Below are 25,645 nucleotides of genomic sequence, written 5' to 3' on the forward strand. Positions count from 1 at the left end.
TGAAGGAGACATTGAGCAAACACTTTAGCACAGACTTTAACGCCCCTGTTGAGTAGTGAAATTGGGTGGAAGTTCGCTGGACTATTGGGTTCTTTACCCAGTTTTGGGAGGGTCACTACATATGCTGCTAGCATCTCTGGTGGAAAATAAGTGTTGGATTCTGCTGCTATAAAAACTCATTGCAAATTGGGGGGGGGGGGGGGTGTTTTAAATGTCTTATAATACTCATTGTTAAAGAATGCATTTTCATGTGATTTGCTGAAGCTAACATGAGCCCTTTTAAGCCACGTGAAGACTAAATCTTAACAATAGATTCACTTAAAAAAAATTATTTAAAGGTCTTAGTATTTAAAAAAATTTAAAAACGGACAAACCAATTAACTGTATTTTAAAAGCTTTTACATACATGACTATGGTCATTTGGTTATGTGTTATTATCTTATTTGTCATGATCAAAATTCACTAATGGCATAACAAATACATACTGTACAAAATGTATACAAATGCATTTAAAACACAGTTCTTTAAATGGAAATATTTATAGCTGCAGTTCCTTAGTTTCACCTCAGAGCGCCGCTGTTTGACCAATAAGGGGAAGAATACAGAGCTGGAGATCCACTGGTATTTTCATCTTTCACACACACTGCTAATCTACAAGAAGAGGCACAGCCATTTTCTGGATTTTCTGTACACACCAAAATAAAGAATATTTACTGTTGTTTTTGTGGATGGATGAAGCAAATTAACTTTATAGCCCATCGGACTGGACATCGGACTGGATTTTGTTCTAGATAACAAACAATGAGAATGGATCAGTTGAAACTACACATACAGATATACAAAGGAATCAGATGGCAAGTATTATTTCCGTTCTTATTTTCCTGGCTGTATCATTCAGTCACTGGTCAGATTCATTATTCTATTGTAGAAGAAATAAGAAAGGACTCTGTTATAGCAAATATTGCAGAAGATATTGGGTTAGATATTAGGCAGCTCACATCTAGAAAACTAAGAATTGTATCACGTGTTGCAGAGAAATATTTTTATGTGAATTTAGACAATGGAAATCTGTATGTGAAAGACCAGATAGACAGAGAGAAACTGTGTGGGGCAGAAACGACCTGCTTCCTAACCTTTGATGCTGTGGTTGAATATCCTTTTAACATTGTTAAGGTCAGAACTGAAATTCAGGATATAAATGATAATTCCCCCAAATTTACTCCTGATACATTTTCTTTGGAAATCATTGAATCAACATTACCTGGAACAAGATTTACATTGCAGAATGCAGAAGACCTTGATGCTGGTGCTAATTCAATAGACAGATACAAGCTCAGTGATAATCAGCATTTTACACTAACTGAAAGTATCAGTCCAGATGGGAGCAAATTCCCTGAACTTGTGTTAGAAAAGCCTTTAGATCGAGAGACACTTAAAGAGCATGAATTAATTTTAACAGCATTAGATGGAGGACATCCTGTGAGGTCTGGAACAGCTGTAATAAAGATCATTGTCACTGATGCTAATGACAATGTTCCAGTATGTACTCAGCAACTGTATAAAGCCAGTGTGATTGAAAGTATTCCAATCAATACCACTATAATTACTGTAAATGCAACTGACAAAGATGAAGGTATCAATGGACAGATTACATATTCATTTAGCAAAACATCTGGTAATATTCATCACACAGGCATGTTTAATATTCATCCCAGTAATGGAGATATTAAGATAAAGAGAACTTTAGACTTTGAAACAGCAAGAAACTTTGAGCTCTCTGTACAAGCAAAGGACGGAGGGGGTTTTGTTACTCATTGCAAAGTATTAATAGAAGTCATTGATGTCAATGACAATGCTCCTGAAATATTAATTAGTTCCTTGTCTACTCCCATACCTGAGGATTGTGCAGTTGGAACTATGATAGCTCTAATTGAAATTCATGATCAGGATTCTGGAGAAAATGGGGTGGTTGACTGCCAAATTATCGAAACAGTACCTTTTGATTTGATTGTGTCATCTGACAATTATTACAGAATAGCTACAAGATCCTCTATGGACAGAGAACAGCAGTCATCTTATAATATTACTATTATAGCTACTGATGGAGGATCTCCTCCACTTTCCAGCAGAAGAACCATCAAAGTGGACATATCAGATATTAATGACAATCCACCAGTTTTTATGAAATCTACTTATATTGCTTATGTGCCAGAGAACAATTTACCAGGAGCCTTAATCTACAGAATACAAGCTTCTGATCCGGACAGTGGAGACAATGCCAGGATTGTTTATTCCATTTCAGGCAACAGTTCAGAAGTTCAGCCTGTGCTTTCCTTCTTATCTATTAACATGGACACGGGAGTTCTCTATGCTCAGAAATCATTTGATTATGAGCAGTTCAAGGAGTTGATAGTAGAGGTAACTGCCAAAGACAGTGGATCCCCATCTCTGAACAGCAGTACAACACTAACTATACATATAGTGGATCAGAATGACAATGTACCAAAAATTTTGTACCCATCTCCAGAAATCGGCGGATTACCTATCTTTGAGATGGTTCCTTTTTCTTCTGAACCAGGTTCTCTAATAGCGAAAGTTGTTGCAGTGGATGCAGATTCTGGACATAACTCTTGGCTCTCTTATCATTTCATTCATGTGTCAGAGACATCACATTTTATTATTGATGATCATACTGGGGAAATCAAGACATCACGTGTCTTTCAAAAAAAGGATCTGTTAAATCATAAGGTTGTGGTGATGGTGAAGGACAATGGGATCCCCTCTCTCTCAGCTACAGTCACTTTAAGCCTTGTGGTTACAGATAGCTTCCAGCAAGTGGTTTCTAAAGTCAGCAATCATATCAATGAAGATCCTCAAATCAGTTTGCAGTTCTATTTAGTTATTGCATTAGCACTGATTTCCTTTTTATTTATTATTACTGTAAGTTTGGTCATTATATCAAAATGCAGAGAAGCAAAGCATTCACCAAACCTTGGATCTCTAAGTGCTAGTCTGTATCCTCCAGTTGATCCCAGAATACTCTCCATGTATAGCGATGGAACATTACCTCTTCCCTACTCATACAATGTGTGTGTGGCTCTGGACCCAACGGATGACTTCACCTACATGGCATCCAAGCAAACCGTCCCTGTAGATAATCTTATTGATGCCGATGATTCTGTACTCAGAAGTGACAACTTACAACAGGCATTGCCACCTAGTAGTGAGGTGAGTAACATGAAAACATGGAACATTTATACTTTTGTATAGTATTGATAATATTTATGATAGGATCCATAACATAGAAGTATAGTATAGCCGATATAATGATAAGTGGGTATATAGAATTTAACATTAGATATATAAAGCATATTTACTTTTTATTCATGATATATTAATAATAATTTGCTTTTAATTTAACTAATGTTTGTTGTCTATGGCCCCGTACACACGACCAGTTTCCTCGGCAGAATTCAGCTTCCGACCGAGTTTCTGGCTGAATTCTGCCGAGGAAACTGGTCGTGTGTACACTTTCGGCCGAGGAAGCCGACGAGGAGCTCGACGAGGAAATAGAGAACATGTTCTCTATTTCCTCGTTGTTCTATGGGAGCTCTAGTCCCGCCGAGCTCCTCGGCGGCTTCAGGGCTGAACTGGCCGAGGAACTCGATGTGTTTGGCACGTCGAGTTCCTCGGCCGTGTGTACGAGGCTTAATGGTTTTACAGCAAGGCAATATTCTTAGTTTCACACAGTAATTTATTTTTAAAAGATTACAAAAAATTACCTCCCAGTGATGTTTTCTGATCAAAATATAACGTTACAAGTTGAGATTGCAATTATCTGACTTACATTTACTTTGAAAACCATTCTGCGTGCCTTTTGCCTTCCTAGTTCTGCTTAGAAGTTTTTTTTTAAACTGTTTTAAAGGATAGGTTCACTTTCTAAACATGTTAAAACTGTATTTAGGGTGTAACTCCAAGAAAAATGTAACCGGCAACTGCGGAATGCCATTAAAATCTTTATTTGCTACATAAAGGTCAAGATAAAAAACAGTTGACGTGTTTTGGCTTACAGCCTTGTTCACAGCATATTCACAAAATGAATGACAGAACATTTATACTATATGTTTCATATGAGTAAAAGCAGTGTCAATAAAACAAATATTCAATTAAAATCAAAAACGGGCAGATGACAGAAAAAAGCAGCATTGGGTTCCATTAATATCAGATGTGGGCTTACAACACTATGAAAAGATTCAGCATATCAAAAAGAACTATGCATAACAATAGGCTTGTGCAAGCTGACCTCTAGATTGAAGTTGTGCCCTACAACAAAAATAAAGCATTCCATTATTAAAAACAATAGGGATGGAGCAGCAGATATAAAACATCCAGTGCAATCAATACTTTATATTATTTGTTTTATTTTATTTTATTTTAGAAAACAATCCAAATCCCACCTGGTGTTCATACCTGCAGGGCTTCTAGTACCAAGAGCAAATATCCACCAGAACTCTCTCTCAAGTAGTCTATGGTGGAGATCCCCTTCCCAGGGAAGTTTATTAACCCTTTCTACACCACTAAATACAAAAGATACCATATTTACAATGTGCACATATTTGAAGTGTTTTGATGCATTAGAAAGATTCCTGTCATTGGAATAAGTGTTGTAATATGTGGGATATTATATTAGTATATGTATATATATATATATATATATATATATATATATATATATATATATATATATATACACACATACAGTACACTATTGACCAGGCCAGAATTCAGTTGACAATGGTTAAGTTGCCCGAGCCAACTAAATTTTAACATATCAAAGGGACAGCTGATGATCCTTTGATATGTTGATCTTATGCAAGTCTACCTAGGTATGTGAGGTATGGCCTGTTTATTTGAACATTTCAATGGGTACATTGTTTACATACTTAAGGATGATAGAGGACCATAGAAGAAGTATTTATTGATGGTAATTAGACTTGAGGGGGTATTCATGGGAAATGGTGATATGTTGGCCTAGTAAACATTTTAGAGACCCTAAATGCCATAGTCAGTAATTAATAGTAGGATCTTTTCATGCCAAGAGCAATACATTTGGTTGACCTAGCAGAACCCCCCCCCCCCCCCCGTGTCAGACCAGTACTTGAAAGGACATTCAAGCTGGCATTCAGTCAGTCTTGTTATTCTCCATGAATATGAAGGCACAGGCCTAGGAAAAATGGGACTCTGAAGGCTACTATTCTTTGTCATATTTACTCTGTTGATTTTGTCATGTGTTGCAAGTATCTTATGGACTCTGTTCTGTGTTGGAAGTCAATAAAATTAATCTCATCGTGTTGCTGCTGGAAACTACTCACATCATCAATATAATAACTACTAATTAATTATCTACCCACTGTACTATATCACTACAATAAGCTGCACCATTATAGTGTTCACTCATCCTGATCCTCAGAGATCTTTAGGTACAGCCTACATATTGCAGTGTGCATGCTGTGCATTCCACAACATATACAACATTCTTTGAGCCACAATTAATGAAATCTCAAATTGTGTATTCTCTGCCAGTGGATCAAGAGACAATGGTCTTGTTATTTATAATGTGCTTATCGCAGTAACGACAGGTTCACAGGACATAGCAGAAAGAGCCATGAGTGGTTAGCCATGTATGTCTGATACCACCAGATTGAAAAAGGCTAGGAGACAAAATATTACCAAGTGTCCTAGCATGTCTGCCTGAGAACCTGCACCCCGTAGAAAGCACAGGAACAAGATCCTAGTTCGCAGAGAGTACAGGCAGATATTTGGATATAATTCCTTTAATTTGGTTAATTTGCTGTGAAAAGTTGGTAACAAAAGTGACAGGATTAATTTTGTTAGATTCAGACAAATGCCTGTTGCTTGTCTTGGTAAGGAGTGTGTGTCTATCACTGTTCTTAGCTATTGTGACACCCCTATTAAAGTGTCAATGCTGGTAACCCCTCTCTTTAAGCCTCAAGATGATGATATTACATTCCTGCAAGAAGCTATCTGTGCTGGAACAATTCCATTGTGCTCTGATAAATTCCCCCACAGGAATAGAGCGTATGGTGTGGGATGGGTGACAACTCGTTGCCAGGAGCAACAAATTACCAGCACATTATTTCCTGAATGTATGGGTGTAAACAGTACCTGTTGTATGGTCCCCCACAAGAGTGACATCTAAATAGTTAATCATGCTACGATTACTCTCATGGCTAAACTCCAAACCAAGGTGATTGGTATTGACATGACGTAAGGGCAGACAGATCCATAACAGCCCCATCCCATACATGTAAGAAGTCATCAATTAATCTGCCATACCATCTAATGGCACCCGCACATGGATTAGAATGGGAGAACAGGAACTCCTCCTCCCATAGAGGCTTCTCTACATTGCAGGTAAAAGATCTGATCAGAAAACAAATTGTTATGCTGTAGAAAAAAATCAACTGACATGACCAAAAACTCTTTCAACTCTGCACCATATGTGCTATAATAATGTAGATGGAATCCCAAGGCACTCAGTGCCAAATTGTGAGGAATGCATGAATATAAAGAGTGACCCACAAATATGACTCCTGCCATCTAATGTCTTTAATGTGAGACAACACTGTGGATGTATCTTTAATATAGCCTGGCAGTCATTTTACCAGTGGCTTCAGGTATTGCTCAACCCATTCCCCAAGTTTTTTAAGCAGGGAGCCAATACCTGCAACTATCGGTCATCCCTTAAAGGAGTTGTAAAGGAAAACTTTTTTTTTGCTGAAATGACTGTTTACAGGGTATAGAGACATAATAGTTAACTGATTCCTTTTAAAAATTATTAAAAATAGATAAAAATCGCGGGTGGGGGGGGGGGGCCTGGAGGGCTCTGATGGTTGCAGGGGGGTGAGAGAGGGGCAGTGTGTGGTTTGGATGTGGGGGGAGGGGAGGGGAGGGTAGGGTTGTCTGTATGGGATGAGGTTGTGAGTGGGTGTGTGTGGAGGTGTGTGATTGGTGGGGTATGCATGGTTGAAGTTCTAACCGTTATTTCCACTGTTTGTTGGTTTCTTATGACCGAGGGGCAAATTTGGCCCTATTGGGGTGCCCCGTAGAATATTGTCCCTCCGTTGAGGGGATGGGGTGTTTAATTCTCAGGAAGGGGTAATGGTTTATTGTGTAGGACTGTTTGACCTGTGTGTCATTCTATGGCGATACTGTAACAACAATTGTACATTACTATTTGTTGAGTGTGCCTGTAGAAAATCAATAAAACATTTTCAAAAAAAAAAATAGATAAAAATCAATCATATAATGTACCTGCAGTTTCTAGTTTCGTTTTTGCATGTTGTTTCCTGCTTCTGTGATGTACAGAGCCAATACAGGGCAGTGATGGTTTGGAAAACAAAACTGATTGGTGCTGTGGGGTTTTAGACACACAGTAATCACACCTCCTTGATTAGTGACCACAAAGAGAAAGCTCCCAGTACTGTGGTCATCAGTAAACAGACAACCAGGAAGTGTGGAGATCAGAGAAAAATTACAGCAACTTGAGAGCAAAAACGAACAATGAGGACATGAAAACAGCACTGCTTTAAGGTAAAGGAAGTTATTAAGATAAAAAAAAATCCTTTACAAACCCTTTAACTGGAGTGTCACCTTTGTGCACCTTAGGTAAATGTTGAAAAAACTGAATAACCACACAATCCACCATAAGGGAGTCTGCTAATTTGTATGTCAAAACCCCCATTTCCTTCCCAGTATCTAGGAGCTGGGACAGTTGCTTTTGAAATTTTTTAGTTGGGTCAGTTTTTAGGATGCAGTATGTAGAGATGTCACTCAATTGCCATATTACTTCTGCCTTATATTGTAGTTCTCAGAAGAGAGGATCACTCCAGTGCTCCACCCTTGTCAGCTTCCTGTCTCACTATATCTTTCTGAGATTTCAAACAGGTAAGGGCTTACCTTTCAGACTTATTTAAATTGTCTGTGGCAAGGGTGGAGACAGTGGACAATCCTCTCTTTAGATCCACAAGATCCCCTTCCACTAACTGTTGAAACATTTCTACCGCTGAACTTCTTGTGTTAATGGGATAAAAATATTGATTGCCCTTGTTGATATCATTCTTGTCTATACCATACATACCCCCAGAGGAATCAGACTGGAGTCTCTCAAGAGTGGATATAGCAGTCAGATCCTGAAAATCAAAAGTGTCAGAGGAATCAATGTAATTTAAAACTAACTCTTGAGGTGCTGCATCCGACTCTAAATCAACAGGGAAATGTTTTCTTAACAAGATATTATAAACAAACCTATTCACATCCAAAAGAGTTAAGAAAATAGCAAAATGGGAGTGGGGTGCAAAGAACAGTCCTTTTGACAAAAGTGTGGTATATAAGTGTAGCGCTTAAACAATACAGTAAATAAATGCTTGCATCATAAATAGTGATCACTCACTGTGAACAAAAATTATGTGTACAATCCAAAATGATCTCTCACGATGGAAAAGCTAATACATGTATTAAGACTTAAAACACGAGTCCAAAAAAAATGTGGATGTGATAAATAAATAAATATATAGTCCACCACGTGTCACACGGATCTCTGGACGCAAACAGTAAAGTGCTTCTAAAAGTAACTTCTTGTGTATAACGTGATAACCCGCCACCAGTAGAAATGCAAGCTTACCAGAGCGTGTGGACTCAAAGAAACATTTATCTCTATGAGTCTAACAAACATGGATGCTGCTAAATGCCTGAAATCAAGACATCCAATCATCTACGGAGGTAGGTTCAGCCAAATGGGAGGTGAGCAGTGATGACAATTGCGCAAACTTGCCCTCAGTATAAATCAATGGTAAGAGGAGATGGAGAAGGAGAGAAGAGGCCACATAGCGTAATCTCGTTTTAAAAGGATAAAATTTAATAAGCAATTGCACTTACATGTTGTTGAAATATGCAGCGTGTATATGTATACAGTAGTGGAGTGGAGTCCTCTGACAAAAGTGAAATCTCAGATGTTGTTAAGAAAACATCAGTCAAATGAATAATATTACTGGCATCATTAGTGTGAGAGATCACCTTGCTAGTCCTTACTGTTTCTTGCTTTTTTCGAGGATACTTGATTCTTTTTGTTGCTCTGTCTTTCTCTCCTTGTCCTTCGTTTTTCTTTTTAGAGTACTTGTATTTAGGGTGTAACATGTAACATGTTCAGCATCCTCCCCTGTACACTGCTTTCCCTGTGACAGCAGGCAGAAGTTGCTATCCCCACACCCTCTGTTACATTTTAAAAACAGTGGCTTTGCCCATACAAACACATAATTTATTCACAGAGATCTGTGAATGAATAAACTACAAGTCCTGGCTTCCACCATGACAGACAGTGGGGGTTATTTATGAAAGGCAAATCCACTTTTCACTACAAGTGCACTGAAAGTGCACTTGGAAGTGCAGTCTCTGTAAATCTGAGGTGTAGATCTGAAATGAGGGGAAGCTCTGTTGATTTTATCATCCAATCATGTGCAAGCTAAAATGCTGTTTTTTATTTTCCTTGCATGTCCCTCTCATATCTACAGTGACAGCACTTTCAAGTGCACTTGTAATGCAAATTGGATTTTCCTTTAGTACATAACCCCCATTGTGTAGCTCTCAATGAACTGTGAGGGCACTGATGAGTGCCCTCTTAGTTCACCGACACTAGCTTCAGCCCTGTAACTGTCTGCCCACACAACAATATGGGCAGAGCGCCGTCAGGAATGTCTGTAGGTGCCTCACATTGCACTCGCGATCCACTGGTCATGAGTGAATTGCTTTGCAGGCTCCAGTGTAAAAAAAATATGATTTTTTTTTTAGCCTGCAAAATAATGTGCATTTATTATTTATTTATTTTTTACAAAGCGTGAACCTAGCATTTAATAAATTTGTAGTTTTGGATTAGTTAACTGTGACCATATGTACTGGTAAAAGAAAGTACAATAAGCAGCTTGTGGTTTGCACCTCTGAGGAAAGAAAAGGTGATTTCTGAAAGTATTGAAACATGTATCAGGAACTCATAAGTGTCTCCTTATGGTCAAACGCAGATAAGGGTAAAGGTTCTTGTCATCAGTGACATTATTCATGAAGGCAGACCTTATAGGGGAGATTTACTGAAATTGGTGCACACTGAATCTGGTACAGCTGTGACTAGTAACCAATCATCTTCCAGGTTTTACCCTAGGTTCACACTAACTGCAGGAATAAAATCGTTCAGCTGAACTCGCACAATTTCATTCCCGCATTTCAGTCCCGACTTCAGGGGGGCGATTTCAGAGAGATCTGTGCGGGTTTCTGCACAGATGTCAATGGAAATCACACACCCAAATCACATGCCAAATCGCATCAATGTGAACCAGGGCTTATTGTCAAAGCTTCATTGAACAAGGTGAAGTTTAAATCTGATTGGTTACTATGCACAGATGCACCAGTTTCTGTGTGCACCAGTTCTAGTAAATCTTCCCCTATCTGTCTACTTATTTTTCACTTTTATTTGTATTTATTCTTCATTAATATAATTTTCCTTATTATGTTGATATAGAATGGAGATATATGAATTGGACCTGCTTTGCTAATTTTACAAATATTTTTAAAAACTGATGTGGCAATTTTAATGTATGCACTAGCAACAGACAATTGATTGTATTGACTTTGTTTTTTATAATTTACAGCATATTTGATTTGGGTGGTATGACCTTGATTTAGTGGATTGAGCTTTTTACAAGTTCAACTGTGTTAGAACCTGCTAATGTGTGATGTAAATTGTTTTATGGCCTTTTCGATGCATTTTATATTGTGATATATATCTAAAAGCTATCTAAAGCACCTCCATAGGGAAGTGTTTTAATCTTGTTCGAGATTTCACACATTACTTGATGGAGGAATTTATGTCAAACATACCTCTCTCCTAAATGTACTTTGGTCTATTTTAGTTGTAGGAAGTTATTCTTAACTTTTTATATAGAACACTTCCTGCAGGAATTACTGCAAACAAGAACAAGGGGCATAAATGTGTGTTATATAACATTAAAGGTGATTTTTGAGTGTCTTATTAATGCTCTGCCTTTTACTGTTTACTGCATATCATAAAAGAACCCCATACATGTTATATTAACACACTGGAATTGTATAAGCACCACATGGAAAGAGAAAGAGAATTCAATGTAAATACCCAGCATACCCTGTTTTTTTCTTTTGGGACTTATTTGGCACTTGAATCAATCTTTGGCAATTCATATTGATCCATACATAGATTTTATGTCATCAGTGCTAACTAAATCATGGGAGTCATTTATTTTATAAGCAAGTTTTACTAACCCATCTCCACAGAGCTTCATCTGTTCAATGCAGAATTATACAATATTTGTGAATTGTATGACTCTCAAAAAATTTGAAAGGTGTTCATACTTATATATTAAGCAGAATAGAAAAAAAACACAAATTCAACTGGTTAGAAAACACAGAAGGATCACTTGCTGATACTGCACATGTAAACTGAAACTTTAACTAGGTATTAAGGCTAATTTGTTATTTTGTTCTAAAGGCTCAATTTAGGACTTACTTTCTTGACTTGCATGATTGACTTGACTTATGGAATTACGCAATGTAAATACTCTACCTGTGTCTATGTTTTAAAGTACTTGTTTCTAAGCATTATACATATTATTAGATTAATATATATGTAGAATCTGTTGTCTTCTTAGCTCCAGCTCCATGTTTTGCATTGCATCTGCAAATCTACTATCATACAGGGTCTGTTGGATTGAAAAAAAATAGACTGCATTCTCTAATAAAATGAAACAGCTACAACTCTCTTGATAGTTAGATACCAAGTGATCTAGGCCACGGAGGCTTTAGGTCACAGCTTCAAAGTGCCAAACAGCTTGAAAGCAGCATTTTTTTTTCTGTTTAGAGCAAGTAAGGACTCTTTTTTACTAATGGGATTTGCTGAATTTAACGCAAGCCTCTAAACCACTTTAGCCTCTGCAGCATATCTGTATGCCACCAGGTTGAAGTGATTATACCAAGATGATGGTTTTTACAGGCAGTGGAAGGTGTCTCCCCACCACCTTCTGCCATCTTCTCATGCTCTCCCATTCCACCAGGGAGCCCAGGAATGAAGTCGGGGGCTCCACCAGCTTACCAGCTTACCATAGAGATGATCTAGGACCAAAACATTCCCGATAATCTCTATGGTCGTAGAAACCATAAAAATTGTTTTGAAGAGTGACATGTTAGGTATCTATTTACTCAATGTAACATCATCTTTTATATTTTACCAAACAATTGAGTATTATTCTGTGTACTTGTGCATTAAAATTCATTAAAATATATTTTTTCCCAAAATATTGTGTTTGAAAAATCACTGCGCGAATACAGCGTGACATAAAAAAGTGCAACACCCATCATTGTTTTCTATAGGGCCCCTGCTTAAAAACATATATAATGTTTGGGGGTTTACCAATTAATAACTTTAGTAATTAATTTTCTAGCAAAACAATTCTGATTTAATACAATTGAAAAAATCTGTGAAAGTATTCAGCAAAATGGAACCGTCACCAACTCCCCCCCAAATCACAAACCTAATACCCACATAAATCAGCCGCAATCACCAAAATTCACTCTAAAACCCATTTCCATCGATGCCACTAAAAATATCATCGGGACTCTGCGTAATAGCACAGCACCCAATGACATCATACCCACTAAACTGCAGAAAGAAAGTGCCGATATACTGGCACCAGCTATCACGCAGCTCATAAACCAATCATTCAAGGAGGGCATGGTGCCTACCTTGCTGAAACAAGGTACAATAAAACCAATTCTAAAAAAAACTACCCTCGACCCCAAAGACCCAAACAACCCGAGGCCCATAACAGGTCTAAATGTTTTCTCCAAGGTAATGGAGAAAGTAGTTGTACAACAGCTGCAACTGCATTTAGACACCCATAAATTACTCGACCCGTTTCAATCAGGCTTCCGTCCGGGTCACGGGACAGAAACGGCGCTGCTCAAAATATGGGATGACGCTCTAGAGGCCGCAGATGAAGGAGAATCTTGTCTCCTGATACTGCTGGACCTAAGCGCGGCTTTTGACACTGTAGACCACGGACTACTACTGGCTAGGCTAGCTGAAGTAGCCGGAGTCGCTGAAGGTGTTTTACCCTGGTTCTCCTCCTTCTTGGAAAACCGATCACAAATAGTGAAACTGGGGTCTTTCACTTCTGAAAAACGTACGGTATCATGCGGAGTCCCACAGGGATCTCCCTTATCGCCCGTATTGTTTAATATCTATCTTTGCCCTCTCTTTGAAATCATCAGTTACTTTACCACTCCTATGCAGACGACACACAACTGTATTTCCGCATCTGCAACAAAAAGTATCATTCTCTTGGACTAGAGAAATGCCTTACTCTAATAGATAACTGGATGACAAACAGTAATCTTAAACTCAACGGTTCGTTTCACGCTAACCGGAAAAATCACCATGTCAACATGGACTCCCCCGCCCATTCTGGGTAAAACTATCACCCCTAGCACCAAAGTCAAAAGTCTTTGAGTCATTCTCGACAATGGATGCACAAATAGGGTCAGTAGTCAGCGGATACCACCATCTGCTGCGCCTACTATGCAGACTCACGCCCTTTATCCCAAAAGAGGACATTGCAGTCATGGTGGGAACAATCATCAATTCCAGACTCGACTATGCAAATGCCCTCTATCTAGGACTCCCCAAATACCAAATCACTCGTCTGCAAGTCGTTCAAAATACGGCCGCTCGACTAGTGACTGGAAAAAACCATGGGAATCAATCTCACCTTCACTGAGATCCCTTCATTGGTTGCCAGTAAAAGACAGAATCACTTTCAAGGCACTCTGTCGAATACATAAGTGTATTCAAGGCAACGCCCCCCAATATCTATGCGAAAAAATAAAAGCCCATAACCCCAATCGCATTCTGCGATCCACCAATCAAAACCTACTCCAGATACCCAAAGGAGATCGAAGATTTGCAGTCCAGGGACCTCACCTGTGGAATGCACTACCAACCACCATCCGACTGGAGTCGGACCACTTGGCCTTCAGGAGAAAGATTAAAACCCATCTCTTCTGAGGTCAAGGGGTTTCTTACCCATGAAATGGATACAGCGCCCAGAGGCGATTCAGTTCGCATGTGTTGCGCTTTACAAGTCTCTCACTCACTCACTCACATGTAGGAAAGAAATGGCAGAATAGGCCACATAAAGAGTAAATTTAGGCTTCATTCACACCTGATTTCAAATGGATGCAAAACGCGGGACGCATTTGTGATGCCATTACTTCTAATGGCACCCCAATTGCACTGTGATTTTGCTGTGATTGTTGCGTGGTGAAGTGTGCTGCTAACACTGTCTTTCAAAAGAAGCTCATGTTTTTTTTGATTGACAATCACTGCAAAGTCGCGGTGCGATTGGGGTGCCATCAAGAAGTGATGGCATCGCAAATGCGTCCTGTGTTTTGCAGCAATTTGAAAACGTGGGCGGAATCATGGCATTGTCGCACGCGATCAGGTGTGAATAGAGCCACTTTAAAAACATTTTGTTTGAAAGGGTCTCAGTATTGGTAACTTGCCAAGATAGATAAGATAGACAAACCAATTAACTGTATTTTAAACTATGCAATGGTCATTTGGTACATTTCTTTTGTTTTTCGTCATCTTATTTGCCAAGATCATAATTCACTGATGACATAACAAATGCATACAGTGCAAAATATATACAATGGCATTTAAAACACAATTCTTTAAATATAAATATTTATAGCTGCAGTTCCTTAGTTTCACCTCAGAGCGCCGCTGTTTGACCAATAAGGAGAAGAATACAGATCTGGAGATCCACTGATATTTTTGTCACTCACACACACTGCAAATCTGCAAGAAGAGGCACAGCCATTTTCTGGATTTCTGTGCACTCAAAAATATAGAACTTACTTTTGCATTTGTGGCTGGATTAAGCAAATAAACTTGTGTGGACTAGACATTTTATTCCAGATAACAATTGCTGAGAATGGATGGGTGGAAATTTCACACACAGGCATACAAAGGAATCAAATGGCAAGTATTATTTTGCTTCCTATTCTCCTGGCTATGTCATTCAATCTTTGGTCAGATTCATTATTCCATTGTTGAAGAGATGAGAAAAGACTCTGTTATAGCAAATATTGCAGATGATCTTGGATTAGATATTAAGCTGCTCTTATCTAGAAAACTAAGAATTGTATCACGTGTTGCAGAGAAATATTTTTATGTGAATTTAGACAATGGAAATCTGTATGTGAAAGACAGGATAGACAGAGAGACACTGTGTGGGGCAGAAACTACCTGTTTTCTAACCTTTGATGCTGTGCTTGAATATCCTTTTAACATTGTTAAGGTCAGAACTGAAATTCAGGATATAAATGATAATTCCCCCAGATTTACTCCTGATACATTTTCTTTGGAAATCATTGAATTAGCTCTACCTGGAACAAGACTAACATTACAGATTGCAGAAGACCTTGATGCTGGTGCTAATTCAATAGACACATACGAGCTCAGTGATAATCAGCATTTTACACTAACTGAAAGTATCAGTCCAGATGGGAGCAAATTTCCCGAACTTGTGTTAGAAAAACCTTTAGATCGAGAGACACTTAAAGAGCATGAATTAATTTTAACAGCATTAGATGGAGGACATCCTGTGAGGTCTGGAACAGCTGTAATAAAGATCATTGTCACTGATGCTAATGACAATGTTCCAGTATGTACTCAGCAACTGTATAAAGCCAGTGTGATTGAAAGTATTCCAATCAATACCACTATAATTACTGTAAATGCAACTGACAAAGATGAAGGTATCAATGGACAGATTACATATTCGTTTAGCAAAACATCTGGTAATATCCATCGTACAGGCATGTTTAACATTCATCCCAGTAATGGTGACATTAAGATAAAGAGAACTTTAGACTTTGAAACAGCAAGAAATTATGAGCTCTCTGTACAAGCAAAGGACAGAGGGGGTTTTGTTACTCATTGCAAAGTATTGATAGAAGTCATTGATGTCAATGACAATGCTCCTGAGATATTAATTAGTTCCTTGACTAATCCCATACCTGAGGATTCTGCAGTTGGCACTATGATAGCTCTAATTGAAGTTCATGATCAGGATTCTGAAGAAAATGGAGTGGTTGACTGTCAAATTATCGAAACAGTACCTTTTGATTTGATTGTGTCATCTGACAATTATTACAGAATAGCTACAAAATCTTCTATGGACAGAGAACAACAGTCATCTTATAATATTACAATTTTTGCTACTGATGGAGGATCTCCTCCACTTTCCAGCAGAAGAACCATCAAAGTGGACATATCAGATATTAATGACAATCCACCAGTTTTTATGAAATCTACTTATATTGCTTATGTGCCAGAGAACAATTTACCAGGAGCCTTAATATACAGAATACAAGCTTCTGATCCGGACAGTGGAGACAATGCCAAGATTTTTTATTCCATTTCAGGCAACAGTTCAGAAGTTCAGCCTGTGCCTTCCTTTTTATCTATTAACATGGAAAGTGGAGTTCTCTATGCTCAGAAATCATTTGATTATGAGCAGTTCAAGGAGTTGATAATAGAGATAACTGCCAGAGACAGTGGATCCCCATCTCTGAACAGCAGTACAACACTAATTATACATATAGTAGATCAGAATGATAATGTACCAAAAATTCTGTACCCATCTCCAGAAATCGGTGGATTACCTATCTTTGAGATGGTTCCTTTATCTTCTGAACAAGGTTCTCTAATAGCAAAAGTTGTTGCAGTGGATGAAGATTCTGGACATAACTCTTGGCTCTCTTATCATTTCCTTCATGTGTCAGAGACATCACATTTTATTATTGATGAATACACTGGGGAAATAAAGACATCACGTGTCTTTCAAGAAAAAGATCTATTAAATCATAAGGTTGTGGTGATGGTGAAGGACAATGGGATCCCCTCTTTCTCAGCTACAGTCACTTTAAGCCTTGTTGTTGCAGATAGCTTCCAGCAAGTGGTTCCTGAAGTCAGCAATCATGTCAATAAAGATCCTCAAATCAGTTTGCAGTTATATTTAGTTATTGCATTGGCACTGATTTCCTTTTTATTCATTGTGACAGTAATATTGGTCATAATATCAAAATGTAGAGAAACAAAGCATGCACCAAACTTTGGATCTATAAGTGCTGGTCTGTATCCTCCAGCTGATCCCAGAATACTCTCCATGTATAGCGATGGAACGTTACCTCTTCCCTACTCATATAATGTGTGTGTGGCTCTGGACCCAACGGATGACTTCACCTATGTAAATTCTAAGCAAACTATCCCTGTAGATAATCTTATTGACACGGATGATTCTGGTCTTGGAAATGACAGCTTACAACAGGCTTTGCCACCTAGCAGTGAGGTGAGTAAACATTAACCATTTATACTTTTGTATAGTGTTGATAATGTTTATAACATATATGTTTAGAGTGGCACACTAATTGATAAGCGAAGAGATATAGAAAGCATAATTTTTTTATAAAAAATATATTACTAATAATTAGCTTTTCGTATTTACAATGTTTCTTGTGCTTATGACTGTACATCAAGGTGATATATTTAGCCTGACACAGTAATTTGTGTTTAAAATCAACTATCTGCAATATATTCTGTTCAAGAAAGGTAGTGTAAGTTGTTGTAAACCCTTACAGACCACTTTATGCTACAGGTACGTCTATAGTAAGGCTTACCTGTAGCTACCCAGGATATCTCCTAAACATGTACAGTTTAGTTTCACCATGTACTGCATGCCCAACCTGTGATCTGATACTCGTCATTTCCCTGGTACTATTTGAGCATTCCCCCCCCCCCTTGTCTCTTCTCTTCTTTTGCGATTTCTATTATTATGTGTAGTGCAGGGGGGTGTGCCCATGCATGGACGTTCATCTTCTTTGTTAACTCACTATGCTTTATCTTGTGTTCAATGCTGCATTTACTGCTGATTTATGTATGACTAATGTCTGGCAACTGTTTTATTACTCTGTCTGTTTACATCAATAAACAACCTTTTGTTAAAAAAAAAACATGTACAGTTTGCTGTACAGTTGCTTCAGTGAATGTGCCTTTACTGGCGGCTCCCACATGTACGGGAGTGACATCATCGCGGCTCCGGCCAATCACAGCGCCGGAGCCGCGATACCCGGAAGTAACCCCTGGGAGAGATGGCCGGAGGGGGGAACGAGGACTGCTGTGGGGGCTTCGATGCAAGGTAAGTCATTGAGGTTACAATTTCCTAACTCATAGAAACTTTGTTTAAAAAAACATTCCTGGTGCACTTTTCCTTTCTAGTCGTGCTTATGAGTTTTTTTTTTTTTTTTTTAAATGGTTGATCCACAATACAGGCATGAAATTGGTTAACTTTTTTTTTATATGTAATCATGAAAGAAAATGCAAACAAGACATATGTGGTCTGTACCCCTGAAAATCATAAAAAAAAATATTCTGAGAGTATTCAAGCATGCATCAGACTTAATTGGTTGCTAATGGTCACATGTAGATCAATGTTAAGGGTCATGTCATAAGTGCCATTTTTCATGAAGGTTATGTGTGACATTATTTTGCTCTTTAATTTGTATTTAATCTTCAATAATATATTTTCCCATTTTTGCAGACAGGTCAGTTGTAATATGTGTAGAATAAACTTCACAATTAGTTTTAATGCAAGCATAGCAAGTATGCAAGATTGGTTCAGATATTGTTTAGTATTTTTATTTATTTGATTATAATTGTGTAGACTTTCCATTAATAATAATCCCCCCTTTAGCTTTACTTATTATGTCTCAGTCTGTCTTTTTAATTTGAGGGTCAGGGGTCAGAGGTCATGTGAAGATTGACAGGTACTAGCGTGTCAATAGCCAGACCTAACACACTAATTTCTAACTGCTGAAAGAAAGTAACCACATTACATAACTGAACCGCATAACTAAAAAGGATAGAATCAATCTCAAGGCTTCTTGGTTGGATGCTGTTATGCATATTCAGAACCTGGGAGATGGTATGTGAGCTGACGCAATTCACAGGGCAGCAACTGTTAGGCTTTGGCTGATATAAAACTGTAAGAGTCACACTGAAAGCCAGTAAACCTACATAAAGGGAAAATATACATTTTTTAACACCATATTAATGACTTAGCTTAGGAATTTTAAGTATGGCTTGCTCTTTTTAATGCTTGATCCTGCTATAATAGTATATATCATGCTTTGTACTGTTCTGGTATAAACATGAGGTTGATGTGCAAGTAACTAGTACTGGAAAATATTTACAGTATGTGGTGGTGTTCAATAACTGATCTGGTCTGGGTCTGTTATGGCAGACTTACTACTGTGTTTCAAAAAATCCTCTGGTTTTGACAATTGTAACTATGCATATACCATATCCATGGGTTCCTTCTAGAAGCTGAAACTCACTGCAGTAGACACCACTACTACAGTGCTGCATTGTAAAAACAGGAGGTATGCCCAGTTGTCAAAGGTGCCATTCAGAAATCACGTTTCTTAGTGAATGAAAAGTGTTTTCAAAATTGGAAGAGGTAGAGAGAATTTGGTGACGTGACACTCTCTACCTTGTCCAATCAGAGAAGGCAATGCATTCATTGAAAAAATGCAAAACATTTTCAGAATGGTACCCATGTTGACCTCCTGTGGTCACAGTGTAGTGGGGCAGCTGCACAGCCTGGGACCCAAAAGCTAGTAGAGTGACTTTAGTAGAGGTGTCTACTTAAATGATTTACAGCTTATAGAGGGATATCTATGTAACTTCATTGCAATACAGTGTGATTGATTTACTAGAGTAGACAGTATCCACCTACCAAAGTATCAATGTTCACTATGCAAAGTGGACAGTAGTGAATATGGTGAAGCTGTGCTCACTTTAAATGCCGAACCATGTACAAACAAAAATATAATTTTCTTTTCTAGGCACATGGTGATTAGGTAATCAAAGTGAACTAAGTGTCCCCCTATTGACTAACATTAACATTGCTATTTTAGCAAGGTGAACAGCTTCTATTCATTCAGTAAATCAACCCCACTATGTTGTTCAAATCGTTAGGGGCTAAAGCACAAGCCCATGTTTCTTGTTCAAGTAAAAGAACAGTAATGTTTTAAGGAATTTATTTGGTTTAGAGAGATTTTTGAGAAACAAGATAACCCTTTTACAATACATTTCTTAGACACTCCAGTTTTAAATGTATAGTTGTGTTTAATTACATGAGTTGATATAGTTGTAGTTCTTTGGTAAATGGGACATCGAGATTAATTTGATAATTTGTATGAGCTTGGCGTGCATGTGTCATGAGTGGTTATGTGCAATACACATTTTTAAAAATATTTATATAAATATATGGAAATTATTAATATTATTATTATTATTATTGTTTTTGCTGGTAGCATTATTTTTTTTCATACTGAGACAAGAACTTATACTGTACACTAGCTTCAAGGAAAAAAAATACTCATGAAACAGATGAAAGACAGTAAATTTGGGTTTTACTCCAAACTCTATTTTTTGCTTTAATATTTCATTTTAATTTAGCATGATTTGATAGCTCAAACAGTAAATACTCTTAATAAAACTTGCAGTGGCAGTTCCTCAGTTTCACCTCAGAGCGCCACTGTTTGACCAATAAGCAAAGGAATAAAGAATTGGAGATCCACTGGTATTTTCAACACTTATATATACATTTACAGCAGATCTGTAAGAAGGGACACAGCCATTTTCTGGATTCTCTTTGTATAAAGCTGCTGGTTTCTTGCATTAAACTATTTTGTACATCCGCCTTACTCCACTGGATTATAAATACACAAGGATGCAGAAGCAGAACATGTCTGGGCTAAGACAACATGTCAAGGAGACAAAGGAATCAGATGGCAAGTAATATTTTCGCTCCTAATTTTCTGGCTGTGTCATTCAATCTCAGGTCAGATTCATTATTCATTGTAGAAGAATTGAGGAAAAGACTCTTTTATAGCCAATATTGCAAAGGATCTTGAATTAGATATTAAGCAGCTCTCTTCCAGAAAACTGAGAATTGTATCACGTGTTGTTGAGAAATATCTTTATGTGAATTGTAGGTAATGGAAAACCTGTATGTGAAGGACAGGATAGATAGAGAAACATTGTGTGGGTGCAGAAGCTATCTGCTTCCTAACCTTTGATGCTGTGGTTGAAAACCCCTTAAAATATATTTAGAGTCAAGATAGACATTGAGGACATAAATGATAATCCTCCAGTGTTTTTATCCTGACACATTCACATTTGAAGCAATTGAATCAACCTCACCAGGATCCAGATTTACTTTGCAGAATGCAGAAGATCCAGATTTTGTATTAATTCAGTACAGACCTATAAGCTTAGTGATAACAAGCATTTTGCACTGAGTGAGAAAATCAATTCAGATGGAAGTAAATTTCTTGAACTTGTACTAGAAAAATCACTAGTCGAGAATCTCAGAATGTACATGAATTTTTATTAACAGCTACTGATGGAGGAAAACCTATAAGATCTGGCACTGCATTAATAAAAATTATTGTCACAGATTCTAATGATAATTTTCCAGTATTTACACAGACAGTATATAAAACCAGCACAAGTGAAAATGTGCCAATTAATACCACAATCATTACTGTGAATGCCACTGACAAAGATGAAGTAATATGAGAAAAATAAAATATTCGTTCAGCCGAACATCAGGAAATGTACACCGCACAGGAGCATTCAACATTAATCCAACAACTGGTGAAATCAAAATAAATAAGAAGTTAGATTTTGAATCTACAAGAAACTATGAACTGTCAGTACAAGCAAAAGATGGAGGTGGCCTTTTCACCCACTGCAAGATATTAATAGAAGTCATCGATGAAAATGATAATGCTCCTGAGATATCCATCACCACACTCTTTTCTCCTGTTCCAGAAGATTCCATGTCTGGAACAGTAATAGCGCTAATTGAAGTGGTTGATCAAGATTCTGGAGAAAATGGATACATTGATTGCAAGCTAATAGAACAGCCTCCTTTTAGTTAGTATTGTCATCTGACAGTTATTATAGAATTGTTACAAACAGGTGAAATTAGACAGAGAAAAGGCATCAGTTATAATATCACAATTGTAGCTACTGACAGAGGATCTCTCCACTTTCCAGCAGAAGAACCACCAGATTGGAAATATCAGACGTTAATGACAATCCACCAGTATTTAATAAATTGTCCTATATTGTTTATATCCAGAAAACAATTTAGCAGTGCCTTAATATACAGTATAAAGCTTATGATACTGATGCTGGAGACAACGCTAAAATTATTTATTCAGTATCCAAAATAAATGGAGATGATTTCCTGTGTCCTCTTTCCTTTCCATTAATATGGAGACAGGAGATCTTTATGCTCAGCAATCTTTTGATTTCGAGCAGCAAAGGAAGTTTTCAGTGCAAGTAACTGCCAGAGACAATGGATCCCCATCTCTGGGTGCCAACACAACATTATTGATCCGTGTAATGGATCAAAATGATAATGCTCCAAGAATCTTGTTCCCATCACCACGAAGTGGTGGCCAGGATGGATTTGAGATGGTTCCTTTCACAGCTGAACCTGGGTCTTTAATAACAAAGGTGGTTGCAGTGGATGAAGACTCCGGACATAACAGCTGGCTTTCTTATCATTTCGTACAAATATCAGAACCATCAGTGTTTGTCATTAATAAACATACAGGAGAAATCAGAACATCTCGCATTTTTCAGGAGAAAGATATACTGAATCAGAAGGTTGTGGTGTTGGTGAGAGATATGGCATTCCATCTCTCTCATCTACAGTCACCCAAACTTCATTATTGCAGATAATTTCCAACAGATTGTACCTAAACTCAGCAATCAACTTCCTGATGAAAATCCTCAGTCACACTTGCAAATGTACTTAGTGATTGCTTTAGCACTGATTTCTTTGTTGTTTATTATAACTGTTATATTGGTCATTATATCAAAATGCAAGGAGTCAAAACCATTACCAGACTTTGGAGCATTAAGTTCAAACCTCTATCCTTCAGTTGATCCCAGGATACTTTCTATGTATAGTGATGGAACTTTATCCTTCCCCTATTCCTATGATGTTTGTGTGGCTTTGGACCAATCAGAAAATGATTTTGGATTTTTAAAGTCAAATCAAAATGTCGCTGTAGATAACCTGATTGACACTGGTGATTCAGGTCTTGAAAAAGAGAACTCAAAAGAAGCATTTGCATCCTCTGGAGTCATTCAGGTAAGTCATAATATCTACATTTAATAATGTCCCCATGGGTGGTGTATAGTTGGTCCTAAGCTCATTATACCAGTTTCATTATTGAACTATGTTAGGGAAGTGTCCACTAGTTTAAAATATTTGTTGTAGATTGAGGCAAGTACATGAGAGGCATTAAACATAAATAAAGTAACATTTCTGGTGTGACAGTCTTCAGATTAATGTCCCAGTGTAACTTTATAAAGAACTCATCTGTGATCAGTGAATAAGCAGATAGTGATCACTGGTAAGTTATCATTATATCCATCCCTGATGTCTGATTGATGAAACTCATAGGTGGGGCTTAGGCATGTGACTTTACCCCAAAAAGAGCACCCAATCGCATCTGTCAGTAAGTTCTGGTGGAGCAGGCACTGCATGTAATGACAAAGCTGTTGTTCCTTAGTGCCATAACTAGCACCCACTAATGTGAGTGAAATGGGTTATTGTTTTTACGCACATTTTTAATAAACAGTTTTACGCTATAAAAATGTAATCTTACCTCCTCCTTGTGTATTTGGAACTCTCTTGAAAGTGAGCTGGTTTGCCTTGGAAGTTTACAGTATAAGAATGTGCAAATTACCAATCTAAAGGGTCAGAGCTAGTAGTGAGTAGTTTGAACAGCAGGGTGGAGGATCCACAGACTAGAGTATAGTTCACCCAGAGTGTTTTACTGTTCGACGACAAAATACTGCAGATTCTACTTATCTCATAACAATGGATTTGGATGAAAATAGACTATATGCACTGGACACTTTTGATTGCAGTTAAAGTACTCACAGAATGTGTGGTTCTTGCACTTTATATTGTTATTATTGTTTACAGTTTTTGCAGCAAGGCACTTTGGAGAATGATTTTTTGTTTCCAATGTTTTTATTAAATTTCCAAGTAGAAATACAATAATAGGACAGGTGTCTGTCCAAGCAGTATAATTCAAGTTACAGGTACGAGTCAATGAGAATACAACAGTATAACCAGCGCATGAGAGTTACCCAAATTTTTATACCACAAAACTGTCAACGGATATATAGGAAAAAAAGATAAAAAAAAAATGGGGGGATTAACCAGAACTACTACCGGGCCTCCCGGCGGGGAGCCCAACTGATCTCAAAGACCCGTTACTCAGTAAAACAAGAGTAATATGCATCGGGCAATAAATAATAATGAGAAAAATAAAAAGAACAGAAAAGCACCAAAGAGAAAAAGACTAGAAAAACAGGAAAGGAAGGAAGAGAAAGAAGGAAGAGATGGGGGGGAGCACTCCAGCATCAAGGGTCATTCACCAGTAGTAATCTACATCTCACGTAGTCGTGAGATAGTCCATCCAAGGGTCCCAGATTCCTGTGAAACAATCTGCAACCTTGTCTGCCAGGATGGCGGATAGCCTCTCATTCCACCATTATCCAAGATATTTAGCCTTCAGCAGATAGAAAGGATCGGTGGGGGACCTCCAGGACCTTGCTATTGAAATCCTAGCCGCTGTAAATATGTATGCTATTAGCTTTTTTGTACATTTCGATATTCCCTTGATCGGACGTCCCAACAGTGCATCCAGGGGCGACTTACGGAGATTGACCTGAGTCAGTGAGTATATAAAGTTGTACGTACGGATCCAAAACCGTCTCACCTTCGGACATAGCCACCAGACGTGGTACATAGTACCGTCTGCAGCGCAACCCCTGAAGCAACCGCGGGGACGCCCAGGGACAAAGGTTGCCACTCGCGGCCGGGGACCATGTACCACCTCAACAATACCTTGTAATTTGCTTCTATCAAAGAGGTATTAATAAAGTTTTAGAGGCACTTTGCGACAATGTACCCCACTCAGCAAAGGTCCAGTGGCTCACCCGTATCCTGCTCCCATTTCAGCATATAGTCTAACATTTTGGGAGCTAGAGGATAGGAGACTATAAATCAGGGATATTGTCCAGAATGTTTGTCAAAGGTCGTACAAAGGTGCTCCATGGGAGTACTAGTAGTAACGTCAGAAGCACGATTCAGTGATGACAAAAAATGGGCAATTTGTGTATAATGGAAAAACTCAGCATTTGGGAGTTTATATTTCTCCTGCAGGACAGACCTCGAGAGAACTCCCCTGTTGGTCACAGAAGTCCGCTATCCTCAATAGACCCTTGTTGGTCCACCAGGTAAAGTCCTGGGGGTGGAGACCCGGGATAAACAGAGGATTACGAAACAGTGGTGCCAGAGGCGTATGTGGGGACTTAAAC

The 25,645-nt window shown here is 38.1% G+C and overlaps 1 protein-coding gene across 4 annotated transcripts in view; it reads left to right on the forward strand.

Annotated features, from left to right (window-relative positions):
* The window catches only part of LOC120932477 (protocadherin gamma-B2-like), a 353,457-nt gene that overhangs the window by 20,620 nt on the left and 307,192 nt on the right, over nucleotides 1–25,645 (forward strand). Inside the window, exon 1 of one of the 4 annotated variants that reach the window (XM_040344855.1) lies at nucleotides 631–3,228. The exons of 2 other annotated variants lie outside the window; for them this stretch is intronic. In XM_040344855.1, the coding sequence (XP_040200789.1) occupies nucleotides 802–3,228 (2,427 nt within the window). In that variant the 5' untranslated portion in view covers nucleotides 631–801. Of the gene's footprint in view, nucleotides 1–630; nucleotides 3,229–14,946; nucleotides 17,514–25,645 lie in introns of those variants that run through there. One more of the 4 variants, XM_040344859.1, reaches the window with a different exon arrangement.

This window comes from Rana temporaria, chromosome 3 (assembly GCF_905171775.1).
Source record: "Rana temporaria chromosome 3, aRanTem1.1, whole genome shotgun sequence".
In the NCBI taxonomy this organism is placed as follows: Eukaryota; Metazoa; Chordata; class Amphibia; order Anura; family Ranidae; genus Rana; species Rana temporaria.